Source organism: Sapajus apella, unplaced genomic scaffold (assembly GCF_009761245.1).
Source record: "Sapajus apella isolate SASKATOON/1434 unplaced genomic scaffold, GSC_monkey_1.0 scaffold5, whole genome shotgun sequence".
NCBI classification, from domain to species: Eukaryota; Metazoa; Chordata; class Mammalia; order Primates; family Cebidae; genus Sapajus; species Sapajus apella.
In genome coordinates this window covers 3,193,981-3,204,610 of record NW_022436945.1, presented here as the reverse complement: position 1 = coordinate 3,204,610, position 10,630 = coordinate 3,193,981, and the positions used below count along the sequence as shown (strand labels likewise).

The following is a 10,630-nucleotide window of genomic DNA, read 5'->3' as shown; positions in this document are numbered from 1 at the left end:
TGGTGCATGCCTGTGGTCCCAGATACGCAGGAGACTGAGGTAGGAGCATCGCTTGAACCCGGGAGGCAGAGATCTGAGATCTCACCACTGAGATCTTGCAGTGAGCTAAGATTGCACCACTTCACTCCAGCCTGGGCGAGAGAGTGAAACTGAGGTTTGTTTTCAGTGCCTGAAGTTTCTGATGCTTAGGGTGAAATACCTGTTTGTATCGTGAATAAATTAGTTTCTTAAAAAACATACCTATGGGCGTCAATAAAACACACAGGGATGCCTGTGACCTAAATGGTCATTGAGCGAGAGCTTCGGTTATATACTCACAGCGAGCAGCCTGCAGACCAGCAGCGTGAAATGCAGGATAGGGTAGGAGGTGGGCCAGGGCTTGCTGCAGCCTGGTTCTTAAACTTACCCTAAGACTCCGGCGCCCTGCTTCAGTCTCTTCCCCCTGGCCCTGGAGCAAGGTGAATCTTCAGCGGAGGTGCTGACCGTGCCTGGGTGAGTTTTTTAAAATGAAGCATCTCCGCTATTAGATCCCTAGCAGCGCGAGGCTGTGGACACGAAACTAGAAGCAAAACACTCCGTTTTGTGTACTGCTTATTCCCGTACCTCCCTGTAATAAAGGTACACACAACCCCAGAGGGATGCCCGCTAGGTGGCGCTCGTTCTCCACCTTACCCAGGAGGGTTCGAAGCCGGCACTTGACTTTTTAACACCCTGAAAGATGATTTCCAACCCTGGCTTTTTAGGTAATAAAACTAAGTCCCGAAGAGGGTCTTACGTGAGGTTGCTTCTCTACGACTCAGAGCCGCGCACATAATCTGGTTTCTGAGCCTGAGTTTCCATCACCTGGCTGTCTCTACACATGGTTTAGTTTGTTGATTATAATAAAATGTTGTGTTTCCTTATTTCTACATAACGAGGTTTACGTTCAGATCCTCAGGCCTTGGTGTGATTTGTTTTCAAATGTGTGGAACAGAAAAAAAAAAAGTCATTAGATTTGCCTGACTGAATTTTCTCTTTGATTACCTTAAATCCGAACGAAGCTCCTTTTCCAATGAATAATAAGTAATTAGAAATGGGTAAGATCTATAATGGGAAACAATTAATAAGTCTGAAGGTTAATGAGAAAACTCGATTAAAGTAGAAAATCCAAATGGTTTTGACATCAGACAGAGCCTGATTTAAATCCTGACTTAGCCACTTACTAATAGGAGTCACAGTTTCCTCATCTGTAAAATGGGAATAACAATGTTTTCTACTCATTCCAGTCCCAGCGGTGTGTACATTCAATGAAACAATAGGCTTTTGGTTCCTAGCACACTGTCAGTGAGCAATGTTTGTTAACTACCTTTTATATTATAGTCAGTTACAATACAGCTTCTCTCTGCAGTCTGATATATTTGGACCATGTGCATGAAAAACCCTGCAGGGGGCTGGACAATTCAGGAACGCAGGCGCGGGTGCCCGACGCTCGGGATGCTTAGGCGGTTTGGAGCGTCCTCGGGAGTCTGTGGACTGGGACCGACGGTCAGTGCTGGGCGCGACTTCTGCCTGGACCTGGCTCTGGCGAGCCTGCAATGCCCCCGGCCCCCGTTCCCCGCCACACATACCCTTCATTTGCTCACTTAGAGAAGCACTGGCTTCAAGAGAGCATCGGGTCCAAACTCTCGTTTTAAAGGACTGGAAGTTAAAGAAGGCAGGTGACTTCAAAGTCACCGGCGTCTGAGAGACGAGCCCCGCGTGGCCTTTCGTTGCTGGGTAGCACTCGGTGGGCGCGCCCTCCGGCCACTGGCGTCAGAGAAGGCTGCTCAGGGCGCAGGTGGCAGGCGTTGGGGGTGAGGCGCTCGGTGGCACCGCCAGGAAATCCCCGGCCTACTGGGCGCCCCCGGGAGCGCGGGCACGTGCGCAGCAGCCTACAGCGCGCCCCCGAGGGCCGGGGCTTCCCCTTCCCCGCCCTCCCGGCTTTCGCAGCAGAGTCCGGCTCTCCGCCCGCCGCCTTGGAAGCCTCACCGCACAGCAGCGTCCCCAGCCCGGGCTATTCCGGGGACCGGAGGGTGCAACGCGTAAGGGGCCCGCCAGATCCTAACTGCCGAGGAGGAGCAGGAGGAGGGAGGAGGAAGAAGAGGAAGGTGTGGCGGAGGAGGGGAGGGAGGCAGAAGAAAGAGAGGCCAAAGACTAGAAGAAGATGGGCCCGGGGAAGCCGAGGGGGTGCGTCGGGGGAGCAGGGCGCGGACGCCGAGCGAGCCCCGCGCCTCCCAAAAGCCTCACCGGCCGCCCCGCCCGGCCGCGCCTCTCCGCCGACTCCCAGGCCGGCTCAGGCCGGAGCGTGGCACGGTCGGGAGGTTGCAAAGTTCCTGGAGCTCACAGCTGAGCCCGAAGGAAGTCGCCCTCGATGGGCACGAAGCGGGGCCCAGGCACGCCCGCGAGATCGCGTTAGGATCTGCGGTCCTCCGACTGGCGCGGGCCTGCTGCGCCTTCGCCACACACCCCCACTCTGGGCCTGGACTCCGCAGTGACGCCGGGTATTTCTGAGCATCTGACCACCTCCCGTCCCCCACAGCCTTTTCGTTCCCACCCAAACCCTTACTAGGAGCAGCTTCTAGTTGCAGCTCAGGACCCATGAGTTCACTCTCTCGCCAAGCACTCAGCTCCCGGCCCTGCCTACGGTCACCCGCAGACCTAATGGTCGGCTAAGCGCCGCAGTGGCCCGAGATGACACCAGGAGCCTCCCTTGCTGTGCGCTTCCGGAAGACGCGGAACGTCTTTCTCACACTCCTGGTACACAAAAATACCCAACAACTCAAAATCGCCGAACCACATCTTTTCGCGCTTTAAAAACCTCTGCCCGAGCCTGTGGCAGGAGCATATCCAACTGTGATTTGGATTTATTTTTAAACATCGAATCGAAGGGAAGAGGGGAGGGATTCGCAACTAAAGCGTAGTTTTTTTTTCAAGCAAGTCTTTACATAGCCCCAAACCTACTCTAGTACTCTGTCATTCAGCCCCCAAACGTCTCTGCCTGCCCTTATGGTTCGGATCTCACTCCACTATTAGCACCAAGTCCTAAATCCACAAAGAGATAGCTGTGCAGGATACCAAACCCATGTCTGCCTTTCCCCTACCTTCCAGGCAACTGGTGTCAATCTCCTCACTGTAGTTCCCAGCATCCCAGCCTGGGGTGCGGAGAACGATAATTTAAATAACATAGCGGGGAGGAGAGGACACACAGTTTTGAAAGACGGTAAGCATTCAGCTGTGTTCCCCTCTACGTCCTTACACTTGCTGAGCACTGACACCAAATTTAAACCGCGTTCCTTCAATACTGATGTAATTGTAAAGAGCTATAAAGGGCAATGACCTCTTGAAGTGAGTGTTTTTTTCCCCAGGTACCCTACGAGGTCTGCACAAATCGAGAAAGCATCATGTAGCAGAAATGCTGAAAACTATAGATGCTGCAAAACCTCATTCTGAGGCTGAAAACTATGAATAGTGGGTGTATTTTCTCCTGCGGTGCAGAAAAAGAACCACCAAAAACAAAGCAACAAGGGAAAATGTTATTTATTTTAATGATACCAAAAACACCAGTCCTAGCAATTTATTAAAGTTAAATCATAGTCCTTTAAACATATTTAATGGTTCAAGTTTGTGTATTTGGTGTTAACCCTCTGGTAAAGTTTATGGAGAACAGTGAAGTACGTTAATTGAGCAAATTTTATGTTAAAAAAGGAATAACAAATTTAAAAATGTTTTTATATAACCACAATATTTGTATTTCTTAGCTTGGTTCCTCCTATTACATAATAGAATGCATTTCTTCTTTTTTAAAGAGCAAAAAGTATTGTCACTTCTGGATCACTTTATTATGGTAATTCCTAGATATACTCTTAAGCAAACAAACATATCTATTTATAATTTTATTCAACGCACAGGTAAGAGATTAAAAAAATGAAAGTTTTCTTTTCTTCCTGATGCAAAGCTTAACAAACTCCAATTAAATTCAGTATTGATCGGCCAGGAAAACAACCGTAAAATTTACAGAAATTCTCCCAAAGATGCCTTTCAGTTCTTCTCCTCTCCTGACCTTACTTCTAACGAAACCATTTTTTCTAATTCCTCTATAAAAACTGAATCAAATCAAAGACGGCGAGGAAAGAAAAATATTTCTATAGTGATCTTAATTAACTGATCATTTCAGCAAAGAGCATTAGCAATGAGGTATCAGCGAAACTGTAGGGAGAAAAAAGGATGCATTTTGTTCTTCGTGTTTATGACTCTTCCTAGAGAACAGAAACTACGAGCATGATTTATGGAACTGCATTATATTGGATTTTCTCCGCAGATTTGACTCAACTTATTATCAGTATTCTATTAAAGTGCTGGAATAGGTGGATACATCTGCAGAGTGAGAAACGTGATTTGCCTCCGGTGGATGAGCCTCCCAGTTGCTGGAGAGTGCTTCGAGGACCAGGCTTAGGAGAGAAGGGGTTAAGTCAGACCCTGTCTTTAGCGGCGCAAAGTGCCCAGTTTTGTCTGTTAAAGTCAGCGTCGCCCAACTGGAGCCAGCCAATGCACGGCCGGGAGCGCCCGGGACAGCCCAGTGGAGGGGCGTGGCCTGAGGCTGTCACTCAGCAGTGAGGAATGACACCCTCGCGGGAGGGGGGCCGTACAGTGGAACGCTAGGGAAGGAAAGAGAAAAGAAACAGATAAAACCCGGGCAGGGGGTAAAAAGGTGCCCCGCGCCTCCTGGAATCCAGCGGCCGCGGCCGCCACCGCCATCGCCGCCGCCGCCGGGGCTGGGCTCCGGAAGAGCCTGCCCAGTCCGGCAGGGAAGGACGAGCCAGGAGCGAAATCCTGCAGGCGGGGAAGGGACAGGCGCTCAAAGAAAAGTGACTCGGGCCGCGCGCCCCGGCGGCGCTCGGGAGGGGACTGCAGCTGCGGAGGGGCCCCCGCCAATCCTCCTTCACGTCCCCCGAGGGGGCAGACCCCGGCCCGCCCCTAAGGGCGAAAAGGGCTGAGATAATCCAGCTGAGCTGCGCAAGCAGAGCGTCTGGCTCTGGATTCCGGGGGAGGGGGTCACCGGGCGGGGTGGGCCTCTGAGGTGGGGGTGAGGGTCGGCGCAGATCCTGGGACGCAGTGGGGCGGGGGCTGCTGGGCCGCGCAGGAGTGGGCGGCTGCGGCCTCGCGCACCCGGCTCACTCGCGCTACGGCCGCCGGCGCTCTCCGTCCAGCTCGGAGCTGCTCGGCGCCCCAGCTTCCCGCCCCGCCGGCCGCTCCGGCCCGCGGCGCAGATGGCTGTGCGCGGCGCCAACACCTTGACGCCCTTTTCCATCCAGGCGATCCTCAACAAGAAAGAGGAGCGCGTGGGACTGGCCGCGCCAGAGGGGCGCCCGGCGCCCGGGGGCACAGCGGTGGCGGTGGCTGCGGCACCCGCTGTCTGCTGTTGGCGGCTCTTTGGGGAGAGGGACGCGGGCGCGCTGGGGGGCGCCGAGGACTCTCTGCTGGCGTCTCCGGCCGGTACCGGAACAGCTGCGGGGCGGACTGCAGAGAGCCCGGAAGGCTGGGACTCGGACTCCGCGCTCAGCGAGGAGACTGAGAGCAGGCGGCGCTGCGCGGACGCGCCGGGGGCCAGCCGGGCCGGCTTCGCGGGGGGATCCTTGAGCCTCGGCCAGCCGATCTGTGAGCTGGCCACTTCCAAAGACCTAGAGGAGGAAGCCGCGGGCCGGAGCGACAGCGAGATGTCCGCCAGCGTCTCAGGTCTGCTGCGGCTTCGCGGGGATGGGGGCCGGGCTAGGGGGATGGACGTGGAGGGCAACCATGCCGAGTGGGATGGCCGGCTATGAGCACCCTGCGCCCTGGGGCTCGGAGGCTGGCCAAGTCCCGAAGTTCTGCGAGCTGGCGCGAGCTGCTCTACCCCTTGGGAAACTGAGCCCGGGAGAGACCGGAGGAGCTCCTCAGAGCTCTGCGTCCCGTCCCGGGGCGAGGCCTAAGACGTTCCGGGCCCATGTGCATTAGACTGGGTTGGAGAATCGCTGCCCCCTGCATTCGCGGTTCTTTGAGTTCGTCGCCAATGCTTTCTGCCGTGTCTGTCCCCAAACCCCCAAAATCAGGGAAGCCGAAAAGCAAGGGGTTCAGACACCTCAGATAGCCAGTGCCTTAGCTCTGGACCAGAGACCCTGCCAGCTCAGGGTCCCAGGGCCTGGCCCCACAGTAGGTGGATATGTGGTGAAGAACACCTCAGAGTGGGCCAGAGCTGAGAATCTGCAGAACTAGAGCTTTAGGGAAAGGGCTGGTGTGGCTTTCTCAGACCCGAGGTCTGGGAGAGCAGCCCTAGGCCAAAGATCCCGGAGTGGGCCTTCAGTTCGTCCTGGAGGCGGGAGAGGCCTCCTCAGCCGTGGCCTGGCCTGTTCTGTGGTCTGGAAGATCCCGGTGCCTGCCCTAGTTGGGTGCAAGCTTCTGTAGTCTCAAGCAGCGGGGAGCGCTGGACCTTTCTGTTGGAGTGCTTCGGGAGGGCGGGTAAGAGGCTGAGAAGCTGGTGTGGGATTAGGGTCCCAAAACTCGAGGCAGGGGTAGCCCCCTCTATTTACTCTCCAGTCCATCCTCTCATTTCCTTGCGAAGAGGAGAGGAGCCCATCTAAGGCCTTGGCTCAGACTGTTTGCATGTCCCTCACAGCAATCCCGGGCAATTCTACCTACCTCTGGCCCCTGGATCCGCCTCCACCTTCCCTTACCTGCACCAGACCAAGTGTGTGCTGCGAGGACGCGCGCGTGTGTGCGTGTGAACTGAGTGTGGGGAGGCGCGTGAACCCAAGCAGAGAGACGGAAATGCAGCCTAGAACTCCAGTGCTCAGCGCTGAGAGCTGAGAGTTTTCACGGATGATCGGGTCCAGTGCCCCAAGTTACTGAGAGGAGCCTGGGGCCCAGAGAGGGTGGGGAGCTGGTCTTGACAACAGAGCGTTGGCACAGCGGCTGAGTCAGCCGTCCTCCTTTGAAGAGGCCTAGATCGGATACCCAGTGGGGCAAGATTCTGAGATCTGCCTCCCGGGCCCAGGGCCTCCCAGAGCTCCGACGGAGTGGGATCAAAGTGTATTTCCGCCCCACCCCCGTGACCCCTGCAGTTGAGGCCCAGTCTCACCTCGTCTGTGGCGCTGACAGTCTCTTGTTTCTGTTCCCACCGGGGTCCGCAGACGACCGCAGCCCAAGGACCGAGGACGACGGTGTTGGCCCCAGAGGTGCACACGTGTCCGCGCTGTGCGGCGGGGCCGATGGCGGGGGCGGCAGCGGGCCGGCGGGCGTCGCGGAGGAGGAGGAGGAGCCGGCGGCACCCAAACCACGCAAGAAGCGCTCGCGGGCCGCCTTCTCCCATGCGCAAGTTTTCGAGCTGGAGCGCCGCTTTAACCACCAGCGCTACCTGTCCGGGCCCGAGCGGGCCGACCTGGCTGCGTCGCTGAAACTCACCGAGACGCAGGTGAAAATCTGGTTCCAGAACCGTCGCTACAAGACCAAGCGCCGGCAGATGGCCGCCGACCTGCTGGCCTCGGCGCCCGCCGCCAAGAAGGTGGCAGTAAAGGTGCTGGTGCGCGACGACCAGAGACAATACCTGCCCGGCGAAGTGCTCCGGCCACCCTCGCTTCTGCCACTGCAGCCCTCCTACTATTACCCCTACTACTGCCTCCCAGGCTGGGCGCTCTCCACCTGCGCGGCCGCCGCAGGCACCCAGTGAACTGGCCTGGGCTGAGGCCGCGAGTGATTCCCGCGCCCCGGCTCCGGACCGCCGCTGACCGCTGTAGGCTGTAGCCTGCACGGGGCGCCCAGCCAAGGGGGCACCGGGAGGTGAAACCCAGCTCCAGCTCCGGTTGGCCAGGACTTGTGCTCTGGCAGCTGGGCTGAGTCTGCCCCGAGGGGGCGCCTTTTTCTAATTCGAACAGGGGCACCCTATGGCCTAGGGGCCCTGATAGCCCACCGGCCTGGAAGCCCCTGGACTCTATTTATTGTCACGACAATGTTGGAGTTGAATTTGGATTCAAATTATGTCTGCCTGGGGGTGGTGTTTTCCCTGAGCGGGAACTCCTGGAAACCACATAGCCTTGAATCCTCGGAATTTCAGGCCTGCTGGGAGCGTCCTGCACTAGGCCACACGAGTTCATGGTATCCATGCTACCAATCTATGTGTATCTACATATCTTTTATTTTTGGAAATTGCTTTTGTAACCAAGGGGTGCGAAATCCTGACAGTCCCAGGCACACCAGGCCAGGGGTTGATTTGTAACGTGAAGTTTTGGGTTTTCAGGCCCTCCGCTCCACCCCTCCGGTGTGTCAGAGCTCGGGTGGGGGCGCCCGATTAGGGTGCTGAATGTAAGGAAGGGAGCCTCCGAGCGTGGTGCAAGCCGGGGGTCTCACACCTTCCCTCTCTGAAGCCCAGGTCCGCGCCCAAGCAGGAAGCGCCTGGGAGCCCCCGAACGAGGAGAGCGCACAGCCGGGCAGCCCTCTGCAGAAATTTTTCTTCAGTTTCTTTTTATTTGTTTAAAGGAGGTTAAGACGTGTAGCACTTTTCAGTTGTTTGTATTCAAATGACGGTTATTTTTGTATTCAATGTGAATATCCCTGGCCAGCCTTTCCACGGCGCCCACGGCAGTGCCGCCTCCTGGCCCTCAGTCTTTATCTTCCACCCCCTGCAACTCCTGTGCTGTGGCCCGGGACTCCCCTCTCCGCCCCTCACTGACCCTGAAACAGGTGATCCTACCTGTCTTGTCAACCTCGCCGCTTTTCGCCTCCTTAAGGGCACTGTGCACTCAACTAGAGTATTAACTGTAAAAAGATTTGTGAGGTTTGGAAGCTCTATTCGCTGTATTTTTTCTTTAATTTATAAACTTTTAGTTTAACTTGCCCTCTGGACGCCGCGTTTTCTCTGACACTGTCTCTTTTCGACTTTGGGAAACCAGTAAGGAGGGCTGCAAATAGCTGGGACCTTTTCCAACCTCTTTTCCTTGCACCAAGGATGCTTAGTCTCTCCTGGGAGCAAACCTGCTGCCCGCCCACTCCTCAAGCACGGTGTAAACCTGGGCAGCTCAGAGAAATAATGACTTCGGGGGCTTTGCAGGAGTCATGGATGAATCCCACTGAATCTGGGAACAAATTCCTAGGATTTCTCCCCATCCTCCCGTGAGCATCGGTTTCAGAGCCTAGTAAGACCGCATGGTTGAAGCCCCAGCCAGTGACTTTTCCCCCATCCCAATATACTGACCCTTTTTCCTCCCCTTACCCTACCCCAGTTCTCTCTGCTTTCGATTTTAGGAGCGTTTCTCTACGTTATCTAGTTTTAGTTTCAAGAGAGGTTTGGTGAAAACTCCCGCTAAAATTCGGAAGCGATTAGTTGCAAACCAGGCTCGAAAAACGTGTCTCTCGGAGAAGGGTCACTTGCGAGTTTACCTCCCACAGGTGCAACTGGCGCTCTACAAGGTTTCAAAGGGCTTTGCCGCACTCAACTACAGGGCGTCATTTGATCCTCAGCGAAGCTCACCAGGGGAGCAGAAAATGAGCAGGGCACCGGTTATTTATTACCCCATTTTGCAGATGATCATACCCAGCTGGAGCTCCCAGACTCCCCAGAATGCCACGGATTCACTGGAGCTAAATGCTCACCTTTACTAGCCGCTCGCTCAAGCCTAGTGCCCAGCTAGCAAGGAAGAGTTAATGCCACATTGCGGACGTTGAAGCCTCCAGTCCGCGGGACCGGAGCCGGGAAACACCAAAACCCAGGCCGAGGCTTCTTTCAATTTCACCTGGGGCCGAAAGCTCGATTAGCTCTCCGCCGCAGCGGCGACTTTTCCCAGCTCCCAGGCCTCCGAGCTTTGGTACTCTAAAGACCTTGACTTGGGGTCTTGCAAGTCCTCAGACCGGCCAGGGCGGAGCGTGGTACCAAGCGTTTCACAAAATGATCCCCGCTTCCGGAAACAGCAAAATGTAAAGGGAGAGGAAAAGGACCTCGGGATATGCACACTCCCACCCGGTCCCCCACTCCAGTCCAACTACCTTCCATATGCTTCTTGCAATCATCTTGTTTCTTTACAAAACGCTTTAAAATTCTATTTTAATTTTGAAATTAATCATGAATGTGTTTTCCTTGTAGAGAGTTGGAACATTTCCGATAATGCTAGAATCTCCTCTCTTCCTCTCCCCAGGGATCACCACTTACCGAGAGGTTTTTTAAGAGGAGGGATTTTTCTCCCTTTCTGAAAAGGCAGTTGCTTCTTGCTGCGTCTTAACTTGGTAGTTTGTTCTCCATCTTTGCTGACTGGGTGGTGGAGAACCAGGGAGTTTCTATAGAGTAGGAAAAGGCACGGAGGTCTGGGTCGCACCCCCAGCGGCTCCATCTTCCAGCGCAGACTCCAACTACCCTGCGGACCCGGGCGCCCCTTCCCTTTCTCCCACTTTCCGGCCCCCTGCCTGGGCCGGCTCCGCCGGCTGGGTCCAGCTGCCCGGGAAAAATGACTCAAATGAAATCAGTTTGATCCGTATTATGGCAGTTTCCCTCCGAGCTGTCCCGCGGTTTGGGTCGGAGAGAATGCTCTGAGGTCTGATTCTGGGAGCTGGAGGCGGCCTTCGGGTCCAGCTTCTGCTCCGAGGAGTTCTCCCC

At 55.5% G+C, this 10,630-nt stretch overlaps 1 protein-coding gene and 1 long non-coding RNA gene across 2 annotated transcripts; both read left to right on the top strand.

The window, feature by feature from the left end:
• The first annotated feature begins 1,911 nt into the window (after nucleotides 1–1,911).
• LOC116546412 lies at nucleotides 1,912–3,621 on the top strand. The gene is made up of 2 exons (XR_004266704.1): nucleotides 1,912–2,126; nucleotides 2,588–3,621. It is a non-coding gene; the product is annotated as an uncharacterized LOC116546412 (long non-coding RNA).
• Nucleotides 3,622–5,070: 1,449 nt separating this feature from the next.
• Nucleotides 5,071–8,881, top strand: NKX3-2 (NK3 homeobox 2). Its single transcript, XM_032272684.1, has 2 exons — nucleotides 5,071–5,751; nucleotides 7,182–8,881. Exons 1-2 carry the CDS (start codon nucleotides 5,286–5,288, stop codon nucleotides 7,715–7,717), a joined length of 1,002 nt encoding a protein of 333 aa, XP_032128575.1. The 5' UTR covers nucleotides 5,071–5,285; the 3' UTR covers nucleotides 7,718–8,881.
• The last annotated feature ends 1,749 nt before the right edge of the window (nucleotides 8,882–10,630 follow it).

Coding starts and splice junctions, on each gene's coding strand:
- NKX3-2 (XM_032272684.1), top strand. CDS start 5,286: ATGGCTGTGCGCGGCGCCAACACCTTGACGCCCTTTTCCATCCAGGCG. Junction 5,752..7,181: donor GATGTCCGCCAGCGTCTCAG/GTCTGCTGCGGC, acceptor CGGGGTCCGCAG/ACGACCGCAGCCCAAGGACC.